Source organism: Arachis hypogaea, chromosome 3 (assembly GCF_003086295.3).
Source record: "Arachis hypogaea cultivar Tifrunner chromosome 3, arahy.Tifrunner.gnm2.J5K5, whole genome shotgun sequence".
NCBI lineage: Eukaryota > Viridiplantae > Streptophyta > Magnoliopsida > Fabales > Fabaceae > Arachis > Arachis hypogaea.
The window spans coordinates 140,600,026-140,623,278 of NC_092038.1; the positions used below are offsets into that span (position 1 = coordinate 140,600,026).

Genomic DNA, 23,253 nt, shown 5'->3' on the forward strand with positions numbered 1-23,253 from the left:
TTGTTTTTGGACTTCTAGGAGGATGTCAAGTTTTTTCTTTTGTGCTTGGACATTTGTCACTTCATTATAGAATCTAACCCTTGGAGATTCTTCAATAATTTCTACAGGAATCATGGCTTCTATGCCGTAAGCAAGTCAGAAAGATGATTCCCTAGTTGTTGAGTGAGAAGTTGTCCAATATGCTCATCAAACTTGAGGGAGCTCGTTTGCCCATGCTCCGTGGCGCCTTGTAGTCGGCATTTCAGCTCAGGCCAATATGACTTTATTTGCAGCTTCTGCTTGTCCATTAGCTTGGGGGTGTTCTACCAACATGAATTGGTGCTTAATTTTGAGGCTTGCCACACAGCTTTTAAAGGTTGAGTCGGTAAACTGAGTTCTATTGTCCGTGGTAATGGAATGTGGGGCTCCAAACCAGGTAACTGTAGAGAAACTTCTAACTTCTTTGAGTTGTGATGGTTGCCAAGAGTTCTGCCTTAATCCACTTGGTGAAATAATCAATCCCAACTATGAGGTACTTTACCTACCCAGGTGCCTGTGGAAACAGACCAAGGAGATCTAGACCTCATTTTGCAAACGGTTAGGATGAAATGACGCTGATGAGTTATTCAGGAGGTGCTACATGAAAATTGGCATGCTTTTGACAAGGTGGACACTTTTTAACGAAGTCGGTTGCCTCCCTTTGCAAGGTCGGCCAAAAGAAGCCGGCTCATATCACTTTCTTGGCTTGTGATTGTGCTCCTAAATGATTTCCACATATGTCATTATGAACTTCTTCTAAGACCTCCTTAGTCTTGGAGGTCGGGACACACTTCAATAGAGGTGTGGATACTCTTCTTTTGTAGAGAACATTGTGAACCAAGGTATAGTTTTTTGATTCTCTTATGAGCTTCCTTGCTTTCCTTTCTTCTCCAGGAATATATCGAATTTAAGATATTCGATTATGGGGTCATCCATCCTAAGCTTTGATTGGATATGGCAATTGTGCCCGACTTGTCGTCTTCCTTTACTACTAAAGGTGTGTGGACAGTTTTCTAGATCAGGCTTCTATTGTTGCCCCTAACTTGGTGCTGGCCAGTTTGGAGAGGGCGTCAGCTCATATGTTGGATTCTCGAGCTATATATCTAACCTGTATCTCCGAGAATTGAGCTAAATGTTCTTGTGCTTCTTCCAAGTATTTCTTCATGTTGGGATCTTTAGCCTGATAAGTCTCGTTTACTTGGGAGGTTATTACTTGAGAGTCACTACACATGATCAATCTTTTTGTCCCGAATTCTTTGGCCAGCTTTAAGCCAGCAAATAGGGATTCGTATTCTGCTTGATTGTTAGAAGCAGAAAACTCAAACTTTAATGAGAGTTCAACCCAAGTTCCTTCTTCATTCTCTAGAATCACTCTTGCTCTGCTTCCAGCTTTATTGGATGATCCATCTACATATAGATTCTAGGTTGTAGGACTTTCCTGGGCTTCAGTATATTCTGCCATAAAATCGGACAGATACTGGAATTTGATTATTGTCTGAGTTTCATGGCTTCATTTGAATTCGACAGTTCTATTACCCATTGTAGCATCCTTCCTGCAAAGTCTATCTTCTATAGAATATGCCTCATGGGTTGGTTAGTTCAAAATTTTATAGTGTGAGCTTGAAAATAAGGTCAGAGCCTTCTGGAAGTGATAATAAGGGCATATGAAAACTTTTCTATCTTTTGATAGTTTGGTTCTGTCCCTGCAGTACTTTGCTGACAAAGTAGATATGTTATTATCCGTGTTCATCTTCTCGGACTAATGCCAAGGCTATAGCCCGACTTGCAACTGCCAGATAGAGGATGAACTCTTCCCCTAGGACAGGTCGGGTAAGTATTAGAGGTTGGCTCAGAAAATTTTTAAAGTTTTGCAAGGCTTGTTCGCATTCTTTAGTCCATTCAAATTGGTTCCCTTTTTTAAGTATTGAGAACAAAGGTAAAGACTTCAAGGCTGATCCTGCCAGGAATCTAGATAAAGTTGTCAACCTTCCATTTAGTTGTTGGACTTCTTTGAGGCAAGTCGGGCTTTTCATCTCCAATATTACTGTGCATTTGTCCGAGTTGACCTCAATTCTCTTCAACAGTGCATCTTGTGTGAAAGATGTTGTGGCGTTGCCAACTATTGTCTTCTATTACCCTTGCAGTATTCAAGCTTCGACAAACTACTAAAGCTTCTCTACAACCGGCCGGAACTTCTTCAATAGCATAGTCAACCTCACCTTTCTCCTCTTGCTCTTGAATTGGTTCTTCATTAACCTCTTTCTTGACAAGAGTGATAACCCTTTTGTTTGGACAATCAGCAGCAATATGCCCAAAACCTTGACATTTGAAGCATTTCTTACCTGATGATCCACGTTCCTTGTTGCTTTTAAAAGATCATGTCTTCATTTCTTGTTGAACATCAAGGATGACTTCTTTGTCCTTCGGCGATTGAGTGTTATTCCTTTGTGTTCTTTGCTTTTCAATCTTTAATGACAACCTAATAACATCATCCAAGATCCAATATGGTTGCAGCTGAACGATATCAGAAATTTTTGTATTCAGTCCTCCAAGATAACGAGTAATTATTTGTTCTTTAGGCTCTTGAATGTCACATTTCATAAGCAACTCTTCGAAGTCCATTGTATATACTTCTACAGATAATGACTTTTGCCTCAAATTATGAAATTTGATGACGGTGTCTTGCCTGTAATGTTCAGGAAGGAACTTGCCCTTGAGCTCACAACGCATTTTATCCCATGTTTTGATCTTTCTTCTTCCTTCTCTTTCTCGCTGACGCTAGCTTGAGATTCTCCTATCATACTGACACATGCTTCTTCAACTTGATTGCTACAAGCTTCACGTGCTTGTCATCTGGAATGTCTTTTAACTCGAATACTCTTTCCACTATGCAAAGTCAGTCGATGAAATCATTAGGTTGGAGTCTCCCTTCAAACTTAGGAATATCAATTTTGATTCCTAAGTCTTTAACTTTCGTGTTGTTTTGTCGTGCTCTTCGTGTGGACAAATTTTCAGACGAAGAAGAATAATGAAATGAATTTTCATTATCATCTTCGCTAGAAGAACCGTCATCACTCTGCTTGCCATGATCATTTTGAACAGCTTCATATTTTGCAAGTTACTTTTGCAACTCCTTAACTTGACGGCGTAATTCCTCCACTTCAATTTCTTGAGTAGTTCTACGCGTTGGAGCCATCTTTTATTATTATGCAATGAGACTGAGCTTGGATGTTGATGTTGTGATGATACTGAGAATGCACCAATGATGATAATGATGGGAATGAACGAAGATAATCACAAACAGAAAAGGTACCAAAAGAAGAGAAAAGAATTATATTACTCAAAACTTCGCAGCAGACAATCCGTATTGACGATGACTCGTACCAACAGCGAGAGAACCGCATAAAGACTGTACCCACAAACGAAATAAAATTTTACTAGAGCAAGTCGAGGACCGACCTTGCTCTGATACCAAACTGACGCCGGGACGTCGCTTGAGTCACCAATCTTGGCAAGGTTAACAACCCCACTACGGTGAAATTAGCCAAGAACCCACCTTGGTTGACTAAGCCAAGGATGCACCTCTTACTCTCGGAGAGTCTAGAGGAAAATAAGCACACAACTTATTTAATATATATATATATAACTCAATCAATTTAACTTATAAGCAAAAGGGGGTACATATGCATATTTATACTAGTAAGGAAGGAGGAACCTATCAAGGTATTGTAGGCTGATGCCACATCGAATACAATATAATCGACGCTTAAGGTTCTAGATTTCAGTCCCTTACCAAAAGTAGTATATAACGAGATGAAACTAATAGGCCAGATTGGCGTATCTCCTAACCCAAAAATGTTATTTGGATAAGCCTTCAGTTCCTTTTCTTCTAACCCGAGTTTATCAAAAGGGGGTTTGAATAACATGTCGACCGAGCTCCGCTAATCCACCAAAGTTCTATGGAGGTTTGCATTAGCAAGGATCATTGTGATTACTACGGGGTCATCATGACCAGGTGTCACCCCTTGAGCATCTTCTTTAGAAAATGAGATTGTGGGTAAGTCAGGAACTCAGCAATCTTCCGTGACTTGATATACTTCCTTAAGATTCTTTTTACATGAGGACTTAGTAAATTTTCCTCCTGCAAATCCTCCATTTACCATGTGTATGTGTCTATCAGGGGTTGATGGTGGCCAATCTTGTCGTCCTCCATCTTCATCACCTCTCTTCTTTTTTCCTGGGTCGTCCGACCTTTCAGCGAGGTATCCTTCTAGCCGACCTTCTTTTACCAACTTTTCTATAACATTTTTCAGATTATAACAATCATTGGTAGAATGCCCATATAATTTGTGATACTCGCAGTATTCTGTCCGACTTCCAGCCTTTTTGTGTTTAATGGGACAGGGAGGCGAAAGTTATTCAGTGTGACAGATCTCCATATAGATATCAACAAGAGAGACTCGGAGTGGGGTGTAGTTGTGGTATCTCCGAGATTTTTCTAAGTTGTATTCGTATTTTTTCTTTGTCTCTTTATCCTTATTCCGAGCTTGATAGGGGGTTTGGCCTTGGGATTGGATCTCTAAGTCAAGAGTTATCCTCTATGTTGATATACTTCTCTGCCCGCTCTTGTACTTCATAGTTCATATAAAGAGATTGGATGCTGCTTCAATATGGATTGAGAAAATGACCCTTCTCTAAGACCATTAACTTACCCCATTATTACTGCTTCAGGAGGTAAATTCTATATTTCTAAACAGGCTTTGTTGAACCTTTTCATATAAGCTCGGAGAGTCTCTTCGACTTCTTGTTTTATCCCTAAGAGACTTGGAGCATGTTTGACTTTGTCCTTCTAAATTGAAAATTGGGTGAAAAACTTCATTGTCAGGTCATCAAAGCAAGTTACTGACTTAGGTGGTAAGCTATCAAACCACTTCATTGCTGCTTTGGTTAATGTTGTCGGGAAAGTCTTGCAACGAGTCGCATTAGATGCGTCGGCCAAATACATCATACTTTTGGAATTGCTGAGATGATGTCTTGGGTCGGTCGTGCCATCATAGAGATCCATGTCGGGGCTTTTAAAATTCCTTGGAACCTTAGCCTGCATGATCTCTTCTATGAATGGATCTTCTCCCCTAAAAGGGATTTCTTCTCATTCAGCGTTGTTTGTCCGATTTCGTAGATCAGTTTTTAATTTTAAAAGATTTTTCTCAAGTTTCCTTCTGTGTCATACCTCCTTTCGCAAATTTCTTTCGGCTTCTCTTTGTCGTCCGATCTCTTGTTCAAGTTGTTCCAACCGGCCTTGATGTCTGTGTACGAGTCCCATGATCTCGGTTGGGTGTGGGGACTCTTCGTCCTCAGGTAGATGTACTTCTGACTATGGTCGTCAAGTGTGAGGATTTTCCATTAGAATTACTTGTTCCTTCTTGTCATGAAAGTATCATAAGGGCTCGGTCATTGTTACGAGGCTTTGGTTCAAATTCGAACGCAGTGTGTCTGTCTTCAAATTGTTCGTTCGCCATGGTTGGATGTAAATTTGCAGCTTTCCAACAACGGCACCAATATTCCGAGAATTACCTGAAACTGGGTTGTATTTGGGCCTAAAAATGTGAGGTTCGGGCTCCTTCTTTGACAGCATCCAACTTGTATAGTAGCAGATGTGCCACCGTCTGAGTTCCTCGTGAAGAGGTGAAGGATGATACCTGCAAGGGACTCCGATATTTAAGTTAGCAAGAGTTCAAAGCAGGTTTTTAGCAGATTGAGCTCGAAGAATACCTTAAAGTATCAGTGTATTTATAGTAGAATAGATAACCACATTTTAGAGTAGTTCCACCTTTTGAGGGAGGATAACCGTTCTCTTTTGTTATGAAAGTTATTGAGATCTCCCTTCTAGATAAGTGAGAGATATCTCAGGAGTTAGTTACTTATTCACATAAGTAGAGGTGAACTGCCATCATCGCGCCCGACTTCTATGAGGTCGAGTAGGTGTAGTAGTTGGATCTCTTGAGTGAGCTTCTATTCATTTTGGGCCTGGCTATGAATAATTAATATAAAAATATTTTTTGAATTTATTATAATTATATTTTATTTTCTGTTTTAATATTATTTTTGTTTTATTTTAATATATAATTATTAAAACTAATATTTTTATAAATATTAATAAAAATTTGAAGTTTGTTGTAATTATTTTTTATTTTAATTTCTGTTAAAATATTATTATTTTATTCTAATTGGCATTTATTAAAATTAATAAATAATATAAATATAAATATAAAATTTTTTTCAATTTATATATTTTTTATTTTCTATTTTAATATTATTAATTTATTTATTATAATTATTAAAATTAATAAATAATATAAAATTTAATATTAATTATTTTTTGTATTTTGGTTGTACTAAGTTTACAGAACCTTTTGTCCCGTAAACTTGATCCACCGAAGATGTAGCATCCGGCGATTGATTAGGCCTTACAAACAACGGGATTCTACCACATCTCAAGAATTGGGAAGATCAGAGGGCATTCCACGTTGCTAGATGCTCTTATTGGTAGAGGCCGGAGACTCACACCTTCGCATTGCTGGTCGGTGAGGTTACGATGACACTTAAAAACGTGGAACATATATATATCCTACCAATTGATGGAGAGGTTGTGACCGTTGGACCGATAGCAGTCGTGACTTTTTGGTCAACTAGAGCCTTGCGATTTTTGGCAGCGAACCCGTTGTGAGTAGTTCCTCCAAAAGTTACATAAAGTTTCCTAGGTTCTCCATATTAGAAACAGACAACCTTTAGACCCTTGAGAGTCTATTTAGCGATACGTTAGGTGTCACATCTTCTGTTGGCTAGGTACCACCCTCTTCGCAGATAAGTTGATGGCATATACTCACATGAAGTATCTACCACATCTCCAAAATTTTGAGTAGATTCTACCACATCTCCAAGTCACTATGCTGTGCATCATGATACGATTGCAAAGAAATGGATGATCCGCTTAATCTGTTGTTTATTTGATCATCATGGCTTGCGCTCATTCTAAAACAGCAGCTCGCACCAACTTGCTTCCGATGCTTGCCACGTGTCAATCACACTTCATACGTGCTGAGTCAGCACGTGACTTGCGTGTTAAGCCTGTGAACTGGGACATCCACCTACTTGTATATACAGCAAAAATATCTATTTCCAACAAAAATCTACATATCTTTTTTGTATAGAAAAAAAATGAACCACAATGTACAGTGTACACCTAAGATAAAAAGTTCAATAAAATTTAAGAAACAGTTTAAAATTATCTTATTTAAAATTTATTAATTATTGCTAAAATAATTATGTATTTTTAGTTGTAATAAATATATAATTATGAATTTTACCGTACATGTTATATAAAATTAGTTTATCTACTGTCGTAAAAGGTTATACGCTTTCCTTATCACAAAAAATAAATCGTACAGTTTTGGAATAATCATTTAAGTTAATTCAACCTCTCATTTAAAATTAAACTTTTAATTAACAAATAGTTAAATAAGTATAACTAAACGTCTATAATATATGGAATTCAATCTATTTACAACTCACTCGCATGTGTCACGTGGTCATAATAATATTTTTCTATCCATACAAACTAGCCGATTCTTTTACTCATGTTGTTGCCTCTCTGGCTGTACAGCTTTTCGTCCAAGACTTATCAATAATTTCTTATTCTTAATGAATGGATGTCTCAATCTTCACCCCTTATTCCTGTCTTGAGGATGGGCATTCTATGTTACATAGATGATATATTGTAGGGTTTCTTGAGTAAGGGTGGCGTGCAAGTCTATCTTTGATTAGGAACAAGCACATCCCCCCGCCCCCTGCCTTTTTTTTTCTCTATTTCATAAAGCCATGAAAACCTATCACCGCGACACTTAATGCTTATCCCAAAGATGTATATGACAAAGTGTGAAAGGAATTTCTTATCTATCATATATCTTATCAGACAGGAGTATGCTATGGAGAGAAGAGTGTCAAAAGGTACATTGTTCTTTGCAAACTGAGCCAGACCTTAAATCCTGGGGTACTATAATTGAGCCAATCCAAGGTCCAGCCAGATACATGAAGTAGAACTGAAAATCATGCACCACCATTGTGACAATAGAGTAGATAATGACATATAATCAAACATTGAAGAAAAAGAAAATTCAATTACCAAAGAAGCTAGTCAGAATCTTCGTCTTCGGAAGCAGGCATTCTTCGGAAGCGGGCATATGGCCTAAAATTTGTATGTACACTTTTGTCTGGCACCATTGATCTCTTCTGCTTAAGCGAAAAACCACAACCAGAAACTGAATCATACAAGATCCCCATGGCCATTTGCTTTCTATTGTTAGCATTTTCCTCCGCAAACCTGCAAAAGAAAAAATATGTTGATTGAAAATCAACTAGCCAACAATCAATTCCAATACCTACTTTCCACAAGATGATATAAGCGATACCAAGATAAAAGTACAAAAACATGCAAGTTGCCCACTATTATGATCAGCTAGGGTAGCCCCTAGAATATTATTTAATAAGCAACATATTTGATTGATATTGCCATGCCAAAACATCATTTAGCTTTCCCATCACTGTATGAATAGATTTCATGCATAATGGAAAACAAAAAGCAATAAATAAATTGAGATAAAATCCAAATAAAGAAAATATTGAGCAACAATTTTCCATTCCTCTTAAGATGCCATGTGTGCTTATTTATTGCTTTTGATGTCTTACTAAGTATTAAACTTTCAAGATGAACTAGCTAGTGATCGTCTTTCTATGGAATACTAGACCAAATCATCCTAGGAGGGGAAAAAAAGGGAAAAAGAGATGAGCCAAAAACAAAAATATCCTTCAGAAATTTACTTTAGTCTCAAACTTTTGCACACATGTAACCTTAAAAAAGAACAAATTGAAATATATAATGCTGAAAATTTGAAAAAGGAGAATTGGCAAAATTGTACATTCATTGAGAAAGATGTGTAACCAATAATAGTCATACCGTTGTCGGATTTCTTTAAAAGCTTCTTTAGTGGCATATGGCAGCCCTGTCTTTGGATCACGGTACCTGCATTATTCCAGGGAGAATTCTTTAGCAACATGAGGAATGTAGTGGCAAAAGGCTCAGAAAAATATTTCTAGTGACCTACTGATAATGCATGACAATTACAGCAGTGGTTACGTTCACATTTTCCCGGTTGAGTTTGGCATAATGGAATTTGAAAATCCAAGCAATAATCACTAGGGTTTAACAAGAAAGTATAATGCTTGCTGGAGGGAATTCAAGTTTCCAGGAGAGAAGGAAACTGAAGAAGGATACACCAGAAGTTCAGAAGATGAAGAAAACGTAACCTAGGGCATAACACCTGAGATTTTATTACAACAAACAAACTGGAAGAAAGCAATTTGGTGTCATTCATAGAACTGATCATTCCATGTAAAAAACACACTGATAAGCTTTCAGAAGACCATCTCGTCTTATACTACATCAATTTTTCAAGTTAAACAACAAATCCTATTAGAGGGAGAAAAACACACCCAGGGACTTTATAGATGAACCCACAGACAAGCAAGGGTAAAACCTAAAACAATGTCCAGTAGATGTCGTATGAAGAACAACTATACTTGCAGTTCCAAATGGCACACATGCTTCTGTCATCCGCACCGGGATAGTAAAGAAATAACATAGTAACCATCAAACTCGGAAATGAGCTCTTACTTGGCAGGCAAACCAGTAATTGCACAAAGAGGTTGCTCTGGATCTGAAAACAAATATATATACAATCATATACATAAAAGGATACCTTCGAAATAACAGTATTTCGGCAATGTTTGTTTATCAGAATAGATATTAAAAAATAAAAATAAAAAAGAAAGAGAAAAACAAATAAACAAACAACGAAACTTATGTGAAACCCCCCCCCCTTTTCTTTCCTCTTCCTTTTTCCCCCCCTCTAAATAGACACCCAAAAGATGAGACAAATTCCTTGCTCAACAAAACAATTCAGATGCAACTCCAAGCAATTCAATCTTAGCATTAACTATTACTAATCCAGTGAAACAATATCCCCAACAAAAAGAATGCACCAAGACCCATCATAACAAATATGTCCTCAACAACAATTTCTAAGGGAAACAGCTTATGTAAACTTACTTAACAAAAAATGAACTGAACTGTCAAACTCATGTAATCTTTTACTGTTAGCATATAAGGAACTCACATTGTACAGGTGTCGTGGCAATATCAGAGTGAAATGAGGATCCCTTAATGAACTCTAAATATGTATAACCTGAAAAATTAACAGATTACTATATGAAGTGAAATGCGTATAAAATGCAGTGTCCAAGGTGAAAGTTGTTATGCATTGAATCATTCTTACCATCCTTTGAAATGTATCGTATCTGTGGTCCATTATAGACAGTTTTATGCACAATTGCTTTTCTCTTAACTTCTTCCTCCCTAGCTAAAACACGCTCCAAATTTCTCAGGTTCATAATTTCTGCAAAGTAAAAGTTACAATTGAGAATTGTGCTGGGCCTTTAGAAGGTCAAGATAGAAAACTAACATTAAAACAACCAATATATGTTAAGCAATATAATCTCGACCTGTTTGAGCAGCTTCTAAAAGCATTTCCTCTTGTGTCATTCTCTTCTCCTCACCTTCCTTCTTTTTTTTTACTGTCTGTGGCTGGAAAATGAATAGCAATTCAAACCAAGAACATATAAGCACAAGCCTCACTGCCTTGGAGTCAATATTATAGGCCAGGTAATACCCGTAATACAGATTACAGAATTTGCGAAATATAATTGCCAGACCATTGAGCATAACTTACAATGTTTACACCACAAATTAATCGAATTTCTCTTGGAAACTATCCTAGTATTACTAGGCTCTAAAGTGAACAAATGCCACAGCATGCCTGAAACTATAATTGAAAAAGAGAAAACAAATACCAAACAAAAAGCAGGGAACGCATTGATTAACAAGAAGCACAATTGCCAACCTTCATGGATGCTTGCAGAGCACGTATGGCATCTCTCTCTGCCTGCCGAACAATCACGGCAGTTCTAGTGGACTTCCTGATTATCTTTTCCCCTCCATCATCGCGTGTATCATGGTGTTCCTCAGGAACTGGCTCCTTCTCTGGTTTATCATCATCATCATCGTCATTGTCCTCATCGTCATCATCATCATCATCATTGGGAGAACGTTCCAACTTAGACAAAACCTTCTGCTTCTTTTTACTCTTCTTCGGCTTTGGCAATTTCTTCCCGGGAAATATTAGCCGCTTCTTTTTATGTACCCTAAAAATGCGAATATTTGGGGTTAAAAGACCTTTAGAATTTCAAAATGCTATTGTTTAAAAGAACCCTAGTCATGATGAGAAACAGGACAGAACCTTTCATCAGCAATATCATTATCAGGCTGATCATCAGGTTCAGATTCCTACGAATGAGCAACAGCTGGGTGAGAACAAAAGTCATTGCAGAAAGCGTTAGCTCCTAATTCTAAACTGAGAGTTCCTAACGATTTACAGAACCACAATCGTTGAAATTAAGTGTGTGTGTGTGTGTGTGTGTGTGTGTGTGAGAGAGAGAGAGAGAGAGAGAGAGAGAGAGAGAGAGAGGCATACCTCGTCATTGAAGTCGCTATCGAATTCGTCGGCAACCTCAGCTTCCTCGACGTAGTTGTCGTCTTCCTCTTCGTCTTTGAGGGCGTCCTGGTTCCAGAAGAGATCGTCCTGCTGAATCTCGTCGTCGAGAAGCTTCGTCATCCTCTTGCCTCTGGTGGCGCGTGACGCACGATCCAGAAGCACAACCGGTGGCGCCGGCTCCGAGCTCTCCATGGCTCGCCGGAGACGGAGGGGACTCGATGGCTGGGGGTTCGCAACACTTCTTTGGTAATTCGGGTATTGGGACTCAAACCAAAATGGCACGCTCAAGTCTGCTAAACTTGTCCTAGTACTAGTAGTGGAGCTCGACAACTTTTTTTTTTGGTCGGTATTATTGGTTGAACTTTGAACTGGTGGATTGCAGGCTTGGAGCCTCACAAACATGTTGGGCTTTGGGCCTGTTCAGTTTACCAAAAGTTTACTCAAATATTGTGGTTGCCAAAAACATAACTGAAAATTTGTGGGTGAGGACAGTGGCAACCAAAGGTTAGGTACAGTCACTACAGTGCTAAAAGAAAATGATATCCTATTTAAAATTTTAAATGGATATCCTAACAAATTAGTTCTTTACCTGTTAAATTGAAAAATATTGTAGACAAAAATAAAATATATTCTAGTTGATATGTAAATACATGTTACTTAGTTAAATAGTCAAATATATTAAATTATCTACTAAATTTCAAATATTATTTTTATACAAAAATATTTTCATTTGAATATTTTTTATTAGGATTTCTTTGTTTGGTTTTTAATTAAAAAATATATGGATAAAAATACACATGAATAAGTTTGGAATAGACAAAAATTCATATCAAAATTCATAAATATTAAAATACATTTAATAAATTAATTTTGATAAATAAAAATACACACTAGTTTTACAAATCTACTAACGGAATATTGCTTTTGTCTATGAAAAATAATTTTTAGGATGTACTCTGATATTTATGATCTTTTGTGTGTATTTTTATTCACTTTAAATTTTTTTATGTTTATTTTTGTCTATTTACTTTTATTTAAAATATGTATTTGATAGATATTTTAAATTTTAATGCATTATAGATTTAAATAAATTTTAAATGCTAAATTTAAAAATTAATTATATATAACAATATTGTAATTAATTGTTTGTATAAAATACTTTTTGATCTAGTGTAACAAATTAAATATGTTTTGGTTAACTTAGAATATATTCTTTTATTGTCCAAAATATTTTTGATAGATTAAAGACTAATATAAATTTAAATTTTATTTAAGTATTTGTTAGTGGTCAATAATTATTATATACACAATACAATGTTTGAATTTATAATACTTATTTAAATGGACGAGTGAGTTAATTATTTGGCCAAATTAAATTAATTTATTTTTAGAATATTTTATCAAATTAAAATTGACAATAAACTAATATCACGTGAAATGATCTTTTAATGTATTATATTAGAATTAACTAATTTGTATTATAAAGACACAAATATAATAATAGTTAATTGTTTAATAATTGTTAGTTAAACTTTTTATTTGAGTAAACACCCAATCTAGTCTTTGTCTATTTTTACGAAGGACAAACCGATTTCTGTCCCAAAAAAAAAGGAATACTTCGACCCTCAACCTTTTTATTTTGAGATAATACGGTATTTCTATTAAAAAATTCATTAAATAATAATAAAAATTAGTTTTGTGGGGGTTTTATTTGTATTTTGTGGGGGTTTTAAACCTCCATCAACTATTAATAACTTTGTTTTTCAAAAATTCCTTCCTCAATGGTGGTTAAGTGAAGAAAAACCATTGATAAAAATAATGCCACAAAAAAAAGTAATTATAGTACAATCAGGCACGGACCCATGCATAGTAGTGAGGGGGCAGTTGCCCCCACTCTCATTTCATATTTTTCAACAATATATATATATATATATATATATATATAATATGCCCCCATTTTAAATTTTAAATGACCCCATTACAAATAAATAAAGTCCAATTGTTAAAATCTCTAAATCTATTTTATCTTTCTATCATTTTAACTATCAGTTACCCTAATCAAATTTAGTCTTCTTCTATTCTCAAATCCCAGCCACCACTCATATATTCTTTTAAACCCTCTTTTTAATTTTATAATTTCAACCTTCTTTTCTAATCCTTATCTAGTGGACATTTTCTCTTCATCAGAAGATAAATTTTAAATTCTCTATTTTGTTTTATATAGCTCTCTATGACTTTATTTATTTTTCAATTTCATTATTTCTCTTTTTGATATTTTCAATTGCAAATTTTAACTCAAACAATTATAATTTAGGTATTAATCTATTTTTTTATTCTCTTCATAAATTTATATATTTTATTTTATTCTCAATTTAGTGATCCTTATTATTTATTTGTTTATCTTTCGTTCTATTCTATTATATATAATTATGTTGCATATAAATTTTTAAAGTGAATTGATCAATTTACTAATTTAAAATATATATTTTTTTATTTTTAGAAATAATAATGAAAAAATATTTCAAAAGAACCACTAGAATTTGAAGTCACTCTATTAGTCTCTTCTAATAAAAATAAATTCTTAGAATTGAAGCAAAAAAAGTTAGTGGTTAATGTAATTTTTGGTTTTTTTTGTATTCAAATAATTAATGTGCATTTTTATATTTTTAAATTTAAATTAATATATCTTTTGATAGTAATGTGCATTATTTTTGCCCCCTCAACATAAATTTTCTGGGTCCGTCACTGAGTACAATGTCTTTTAAAGGAAAAAAATAACATCGAATAAAAAATAAAAGAAGAAAACTTTAATGTTGATAATATTGGTATTGGTGATGATGATGGTAGAGGAGATAATGATGATGATAAAATATAGTTACACAATAAAAATAATAGAGGTATGAGTGATAATAATAAGGATGAAAAAGATAATGGTAATAGTGGTAGTAATTGATTATATTGTTGAAAAGATTTTTATAGAAATTTAAAACTCCACAAAATACAAATGAAATTCCCACAAAACTAATTTTTATTATTATTTATTGAATTTTTTAACATATGAACGGTATTGTCCCAAAATAAAAAAATTGAGGATCAAAATATCTTTTTTTAGACAAAAATTACTTTATTTTCCGTAAAAATGGATAAACACCGAATTAGTCTTTACTCCTTTTCATTCTACAGATTACAGAGCTTTTGAAATATGGTCTTACAGTATAGTTAAGCAAAACCCATAATTTTTTATTAGTACAGAACCCATCATATTATATATCAATCCTTTCAAAAAGAATCTTTAGAAACGTGAAAACAAATTTAAAAATAGAAAGAAATACTAAAATAACGGGGGAAAAGAAAATCAATTGTAAACAAAATCAACGGCCACTAAAATCAACTATTAAAATAAAATATATATTAAAATATAAAATATAAATTAAAAATAAATTAAATTATATATATTTATGAATAAATTATAAATATATAGTAATTAATTTTAGAATTAAATATAAAAGTGGTCCTTAAATTTACAATCGAACCTCAAAAGTCATCTCTTAACTTGCAAGTACCCTACGTTTCACCTTAAACTTAGCAATGTTAGCTCGCTGTCGTCTCTGAGATACTTTCTGATAACGAAAAGATGACATAAACGGATGGAGACCACACTGAAAGCCACATTGGACTGCCAAAACAACATCGTTTCATTTTTGGTGTAATGACTCAACTTCTAATACGTCATGACCAATGCTAGCCGCCAGACGCTACTACACAGCTTTTCCTAGAGACTCTAGACCTTATATATAAAATATATATACATATGAGCCTGTAACACTAATCGAGATCACGTATCAGATATATAAATACCACGAAATAAGTAATAGTTAAATAGATAATATCCGCATGAAGCATAGAAAATACAGAAAACATAGTAATATCATACATATATGCCCGAAGGCTCATTTAGTACATCATAATTCATACCGGGTTACGTTGTTGCTTATTAATAAAAATGTTTATAGACTCTATATTTATACTATCAAGCCTCGATTCACAAGAGTCACTCTAATCTGGAACCCATTCTAACTTGTTTATATAGGTATTTACAAAAGCACCTAACCCTCTAAAAGTCTATACAGAGTGAGGGCAAAGACGACTACTACTACTGCTACTATTATAACTATTACTGGACATCGATTCCTGGTAGTTGAAGAAACGCAAAAGTGCTGTGTGGAAGTAAAAAAAGTCGCTCCGAGCCTATGATCCTCCTGTAATGCTATTGCTGCTCGCTAGTCCAAAGGCTGAAAACTCAAAGAAGATCTCACCGGTTTGCATATGCAGAAAACGGGACATAAAGGATGAGAATTTAAGGTTCCCAAAAGGGTACTACACAGGAATCCTAAGGGATTCCGCAACCTAAGTCTAAGACTTTGCGCAGTTAGGTCGGTAAGTCACACAAACAAGTACAAGCACAAGTATATAGAAGAATAATAAACAAATACAAAGTACAGGAAGTAGAGATAAATCATAATCACAAATAAATGCAGCAATCAAGTATGATGCATGCATGGTCCTATGCAGGCCATGAGCTCATGCGTCGGTTGACTACTCGCAATCCGACGTTATCTAGGAACTAGTCCTAGATATGGTTTCCTGATTGCGTCCGTCCGTGCATACGTGTCGATGTGGTCAAGAATACCACCAGTCCGTGACACAGGCAATTGTGGCAAAGCTTGACGCCATAATATGTGCACAAAAGGAAAAACAGAATTTTAACAGTCAGTGGGTAATACCCGCCTCCAAACAACCTCTGGCACATTGGGATTTATAGTTCTTTTTCCGCGGCACATCTCAAATAAAATTTATCTTTAAAGAATTTCTCTGCCCTTCTTTTTGAAAACTTGTGCCCGGCCATTTCTTAAAATATTTTTGCCTTGTCATATATTTTATCATTTTTCCCTTAGTATTTTTGTACATTTTCAATTTTACCCTTTTTATACATAACTTCATTTTTCTAGTTTTCTTTAAGCTTTTAGTGACGCTTTCATTACTAGTGTTATTAATTTATCATTTTACCCTCATATTTTTTTCTAAAAGACCTTCTTACCATTCATTAAGTTAATTAATAATTTTTAATTTTGACTTTATGCCTAAAATTACTAACATGCTCCTAAGTACTCTAGTTTTACCGTTTAACCTGATTTGGCGTCAAAATATTGCCAGGTTAATCCTAATATTTTTCTATGACCAAATTATCTATAATACTTTTAATTAATGCCAATTCTACCCTTAGGGACCTAAAAGATCATTTTATCCTTTACTAATTTATTTACTTATTATAGTTATCACTTTTCACCGTTTTACTTATAATTTTGACTCAATTAATTTATCCTTGATGACACTAAATTTAAAATTTTATTTGTCTTTCAATTAGATTATATTTTTAACTCTCTTTTTACCTAAAAATGACTATAACACTCTTTTTACTTTTACACCTTTGTTTCATAGGATTAAAATTAGTTTTCTAACCTATTTTTAACTCTTATACATGTAACTTTCATGATCATTTAGTGGATGATTTTCAGGAGTGCAGTTTTTTATTTTTATCCACTTTTAATGACTTTTAAGGCTTGAAACTTAAATCCCAAGTACTCCAAATAATTTCAGTGGTTTCATACAATTTTCATAGGCAAATAAACTTCATATATCACTCAAATAACAAGAAAAAAATAGAGAAGCACCACTGAATTTACTGATTATAAAATTAAGCACAAAATCACCATAAAGTGGCTTATATGAACACCTAATCAAGCACAAATATATATTCTAACTATTTCTAACCCTTACCTCTTATTTAATTCAGTTTTTAAACCTTTCACACACTATAAAATGTGTACATAAAGGCAGAGAGACACGACTGGTGGTGGTGCAGTTTCATTTTTGATCGAAAAGTGTCACAAAAACGTCGAAATTCAACCACTTTGAGCTCGAATTTCTCTAACTTCTTAGGCGTTCTCCATAGTTAATTCAAGACTAGTTTTCTATACATGGAGGAGAGTAATAACTCATTATAGCTACTGTTGGACAAAAAAAAACAGAAAAAGAAAAGAGAAGAAACAAGAGTTTACCTTGCCGAAATTTCGGTATAAATACAAGAATTAGCGAAAACGGGTAAGAGTTTGTATTTGTATGGATTGAGTACTTGAAGAACACATGAAGAACAATAGAAGAACAGTTGAAATAAGGGTTGGGGCACAGAGAACAAGTGCAAGAATTTTCTCTCTTTCTCTCTCAAGAATTCGGTCAAAAGAGTGTAAAAATGTGTAAAGTGTTTTGTGAATTTTGTGGCCAATGCTTTCTTAAATAAAAAAAATCAAAGTCTTTCTGAATTTATGATGGTAAAAGATGCTAAAATTTTTGTAGTCAAGGGCTGGGCTTTAATGAAGAAGGAGCGTGAAAACGAGGAAGCTTGGTCAGCGCTTGCGTGGTGAGCTTATCCACAGTTAACCACATTTTATTACTCGAGGTTAAAAAAACAGTAGAGAGGGGTGAAAGGCTGAGAAGGAGAGATAAGTTACTTGAGTGGCAAGTAAGAATATTTGGGGTCTCTAGGAGTCGTTTGCGGAATACTAGTCAAAAATTCAGTTCGGAGTAAATTTTACCGTGTGATAAAATAATTAATGGCTAATATTTATTCTTAAAGAAATAAATCATGAATAGATGTCTAATATTAATCTTGGGACACAATTACCAAGGTAGAAATTATTTTTACCACTGGTTTCGAAATTTTCGGTTATAGGAATTTTTCTCAGCGCATGCAAAACCGTCACTAAAAGTGAATTTAAGGCTCAAAAAGTCTCTAATAAGAAAAAAAAACTAATGGTAAGCTAATATTTATTATTTACTAGTCACACTTGACTTAAGAGAATTAATTACCCTCATAAAGTCAATTTTGACCATATTGATGATTTTTTTTTCTATTTAATTTTTTTTTCTTTTTCCTTTAATTTTCGTTTTTTTCCATTGTGTCAGCCTCACTACTTATTGGGCTGTGGTTCGAAATTTTATGAAATAAATTATAAAATAACCAGAAAAGTCTATTTATCAAAAATCGGGTTCTTACATTTGGCGCCCAAATAGAATAGAAACGACGTCGTTTAGTGTATATAGAGGGGATTTAACATGCTGAGTGACTATGCACCTCTCGCAGTCCAACGAAATCTCTTCTTCTTCTCCCTATTTTTTTCAATGGCTCCACTTTGAGAAGGATTTTCTCTGTGAAGGAAAGCAACCGCACTGTAATTATCTCATCTCTATCGTACGCATAATGGTCTAAGGAGAAGCATCTTAGTTGTTAGAGATAACCAAAATATAAAGGAGAAACTAAATAGCCACTACCTACTCCTCTATTTTTCTTGATCATGACTTTTTTTTCCTTTTTTTCTACGTTGTTAAGTCAATATCCATTCGCTCATCCCTTTTGTAATCTTGTATTTTTTCTAAGAATTTTTGTTAGGATTTTCTTCCTGTGTTGTTGTTTGTTTTTATCCGTGACGATGATGGTAGCTATGGTTAGAATGTGTTGAAAATAAAAGTTGTTTTGTATGTAGTTTATTTGTTTTCATAGTGGATTAGGGTTTGGATTTATTGTGTGTTCTTGATTGATGGTAATTTTGATAATCAATTTTTATTTGCAGATGACTCTCATTACTATTGTGTATTATCATGCGGATCCTTTGTGATGAGTGAAGACGGTGTTATTTCATACATTAGGGACCATATTTCAGACATGCCAAAATTTGACCCAGATTAGCTAGATGTGTTCTTCATCAAGGAGTACTATAAAGAGTTTGGGTCTGATAAGGGAGAACACTGTTGATGGCTAATTCCAAATAGGTAATTAGAGACTGGTCTAAGAGAACTAAATTCTGATGCTAAGCTTCTAGAGATGTGCTTCCATGCTGAAAGAAACAAAGGAGAGATGCATGTGTACTATGAGCATGGGTATCTGTTCTAATGTACTTGGAACAACCACCATTCAAAAAGGGTAAGGAGGTGGTGGTTGAAGTCCCTACCCAACCAATTTTACTGAGAACAAGACCAAGCTCCAGGACCATTCTTCCTAACCCAGTTTCAAACCCATCTATCAATCAACCTGAAACTACTGAAATTTCAAAATCCACCCAGCAGCCAACCCCTACCATTTCCAACCCAATTTCTCTACTTGCTACCTCTACTCCACCCAACCAAGCTATGCACCATATTTAAGTGCCTCCTCTAACTACTAATTCAACCTCAATTCCCAAATGTACTCCAACACCAGTATCTAAGTCACAGCCTAGTAAAGTTTTCCAACCTAAAGTAATCTTAAAGAAGTCAATAAAGAAAAAGGTGTTACATTTAAGAAAACCGTGAAGAAGGGTGCTGCAAGGACAATAATGAATAGTAGATATACAACTCAGGCATTAGCTAAAGGTCACGTGACAATAAATACAACAAAAAAAGGGAAAGCAAGTTGAGATGGTTGTGTTATCAGATTTTGAATCTTTGGACAGTTACAAAGTGCAGAAAATTGTGTTATCAGATTCTAAATCTTCTGATTTAATTATTGTTCTCTTTTGTTGTTGCTTTGTATCTTTCTTTTCATCTAATTAAATATTGTCCTATAGGTTGTAACAGCTGTTGTGCAACCCTAGGCAAAGCCAACAAAGCTCCCACAAAAAATAAGATAACCTCGTACCTCCACTCTTCCACCACCACCAATTGCAACAGCTTCAATTTCTCTATCAGCCACCAATGCTCCAGTTTCAAATGCTCTTTCACCATCCACTATTCTAGTTTCAAATACTCCACCACTAACAACTACTCCTATTGATCCAATGGTTGGTGCATCTGTAGCTACAACTTCGAGGCTGAGTAACTTCCTGCGACTTGTACCAATTACAGGATTCAAACCACCAAGAAAATATAAGAATTGAACATTTAGATATTTTTTTGGGTGTAACATTTTGGTTTTAAATAATGACCTTTATAGTTTATGAGTTCCATGTCTGTGTTAGGGTGTATTTGTTTTGGTTTGAGTTAAATACTCTATGTTGTTTTTTGATAATGTCTAATTTTGACACAGACAAATTTGGAAACACTTTATTTTGTGTGAATGTTATTATTGAATGTTTAAAATTGTATTATTATTTATTTCTTAGCTTTATTTTTCTTAATTTCTAAATTATAACCAACAACAATGACAAAATAGAACATTGTGTTATCATTTCTATTCATTTGTTCAAAGGGTACAGCAATTACAACTATCATATTTAGGCTTTTCTATTACATAATATCTAAATGGCTTTCACCACTTCCTTGCTACACTGACAACAATCACAATTACTATCATAATAACCAACAACAAACAAAATGTCAGTTTTAGAGTCCTAACTTCATATTCTAAACTTCCAACCTTTCAGACAAATTTCATTCTCCACTCTTGTATTTCGAATCCAAGATTAGCTCTACCATTTACTTCTTCATCCTGGACTTTATCAGCCCACATAAAGAAACTACACCACCTCTTGCCAACATTTTGCAACCGCATTTCATGCAAGTGTGCCAAACACTATATCCTCGGAACGATAGTGTGCCAGACACTATATCCACGGAACAAAAGCCAAGGCACTATATCCTTGGACGTGGCAGAAAGGTGACATCCGAAAGAATGTGTCGGGTTGGCATTTACGGACCGACAAGTGATATCACGAGCTAATAGGATAGGCATTCATCATGTGCATCTTCTATGTGTTTTGTTTGCTTTTCCTAATTGTATCTCTTGCCTAAGTGTATAATATACTTACTTGCTTTGTTTTACTCGTTGTACATATATATTAATTGTGTTTTACTTTCTTGGTTTATATGTGTTTGTTCGGTGCTGAGGAGGTTAGGTAGGCAGTGGCGATGGAATCGCAAGGAGGTTAGGATGGTGAAGGCTGTGGGATACAGCGGTGTGATTAGTATTAGTTAAAAATTTTCTAAGTTTAGATAACCCTATCTTATGGCTTATGGTTTAATTTATTTATTTTGTTAAGCTTGAATATCTGTGGTGTGAAGTTCTAGAATTGCCTTTGGCATTCCGAAACCTTATATCTTATATATTGAGTACTGTTACCATACTGAGAACCTCCAGTTCTCATATCATATGTTGTTGTTGTTTTTCAGATGCAGGTCGCAACCCACCTCGGTGAGTTTGCAGTTGGTAATAGAGTGGAGGATCTTTTGTTATCTTGTATTTTGGTTATTATGTTGTAGTTCTCTCACTTTTGTTATTATACTTTGTTGCCCTAAAGGCTTACTTTGAGAGATAAGTGGTATAAGATGTTTTAACTTAAAAACTCTGTTATGTCTGTATTATGACTAGTTGGCCTAAACTCTGCGGGCTGCGGCTAGTACTCTATGATTATCATACTTATATATATTTACCTTGATTATTATTGTATTAAGTTTCATGTTGTATCTTGTGCCTTTGTGTTTTTAGCTATCGTGTGTAAACGCTTCGCGCTTTGTAACTCCGTTTCATGTGATTTTGAACTTTATTCCTTCATCGGGCTCCTAGTTTTACTATCTCCTTCTATATTTATTTACGTATGAGCTTTAGAACTGTCGCGACGCTCTGTTATCTTTTACTTTACAGCTAGAGATAAGGTTTAGGGTAACGGAGTGTTATAATAATTAAATTATATGTATATTTATTTTATTGTTAGTGCAAATGAGATAAATTAAATAAAAATATAAATGATTTAAAAAATATATAATTGTAAATATAGTATTTAATTTATTAATTTGAAAAAATCCTTAAAAATTTTGCGATGAACTTAAAAAAATGTGTTAAATAAGTCCTCCAAAAATTACAATAATAAAAGATGAATGATAATATCATAAGCTACAAATCTTTATAGATAATTCTAGCGTGTTAATTTTTTGACAACTTACATGATATTTTCTTTTTCACTTATTCAGTCTATTTCAAATTTTTCTTAGACTTGTTTAATATTTTATTTTCTAGAAAAATCTATGAATTTATTATAAAACTTTTTCAAAGACTTATATATAGAGAATGGATCATCTAATTTTTTTAATTTTTTCTTTAATTATTTAATAAAGTGTGGCCTCTTGCCTTATATTCTTTAAGTAAGACTAAGAAAAAATATATAAAAAAAATATTAAATAATAAAAAATTACACTTTATTAAACAATTTAAAAAAAAAAAATTGAAAAAATCTACTTCCATCTCATTATATGTGCCATATTTCCAAACAAAAGATATTAACTATATTTAAATTTAATCATATTATACGCATAAAAAATTAATAATTAATCAATTACTGTATATAAAAATATGTATTTTACATCTTATAAAAATATTATTATATTATTATAAACAAAATTGTCTATGGCATATTTGATTATTCAGATAATTGATAATTTAACGAAAAATATGTGTAAATCAATATATATGTATAAAAATACATAAATATATATTTTTATAGTATTTTTTGTGTCTACACATAAAAAAAAAAGAAAATAAAAA

The 23,253-nt window shown here is 34.0% G+C and overlaps 1 protein-coding gene across 2 annotated transcripts; it reads right to left on the reverse strand.

Annotated features, from left to right (window-relative positions):
- Nucleotides 1–7,537: 7,537 nt before the first annotated feature.
- On the reverse strand, nucleotides 7,538–11,999 carry LOC112734680 (SWR1 complex subunit 2). 2 transcript variants are annotated; one of them, XM_025784105.3, is made up of 10 exons: nucleotides 11,664–11,999; nucleotides 11,430–11,476; nucleotides 11,034–11,334; nucleotides 10,636–10,717; nucleotides 10,410–10,529; nucleotides 10,251–10,319; nucleotides 9,749–9,791; nucleotides 9,032–9,097; nucleotides 8,201–8,398; nucleotides 7,538–8,117 (listed from the first exon to the last, which is right to left on the reverse strand). In XM_025784105.3, exons 1-9 carry the CDS (start codon nucleotides 11,874–11,876, stop codon nucleotides 8,209–8,211), a joined length of 1,131 nt encoding a protein of 376 aa, XP_025639890.3. In that variant the 5' UTR covers nucleotides 11,877–11,999; the 3' UTR covers nucleotides 7,538–8,117; nucleotides 8,201–8,208. The 2 variants fall into 2 exon arrangements, with proteins under 2 accessions (XP_025639890.3, XP_025639889.3); XM_025784104.3 differs by lacking the exon at nucleotides 9,749–9,791.
- Nucleotides 12,000–23,253: the final 11,254 nt, after the last annotated feature.

Coding starts and splice junctions, on each gene's coding strand:
- LOC112734680 (XM_025784104.3), bottom strand. CDS start 11,876: ATGGAGAGCTCGGAGCCGGCGCCACCGGTTGTGCTTCTGGATCGTGCG. Junction 10,718..11,033: donor CTCTGCAAGCATCCATGAAG/GTTGGCAATTGT, acceptor TTCATTTTCCAG/CCACAGACAGTAAAAAAAAA. Junction 10,320..10,409: donor ACGATACATTTCAAAGGATG/GTAAGAATGATT, acceptor TTAATTTTTCAG/GTTATACATATTTAGAGTTC.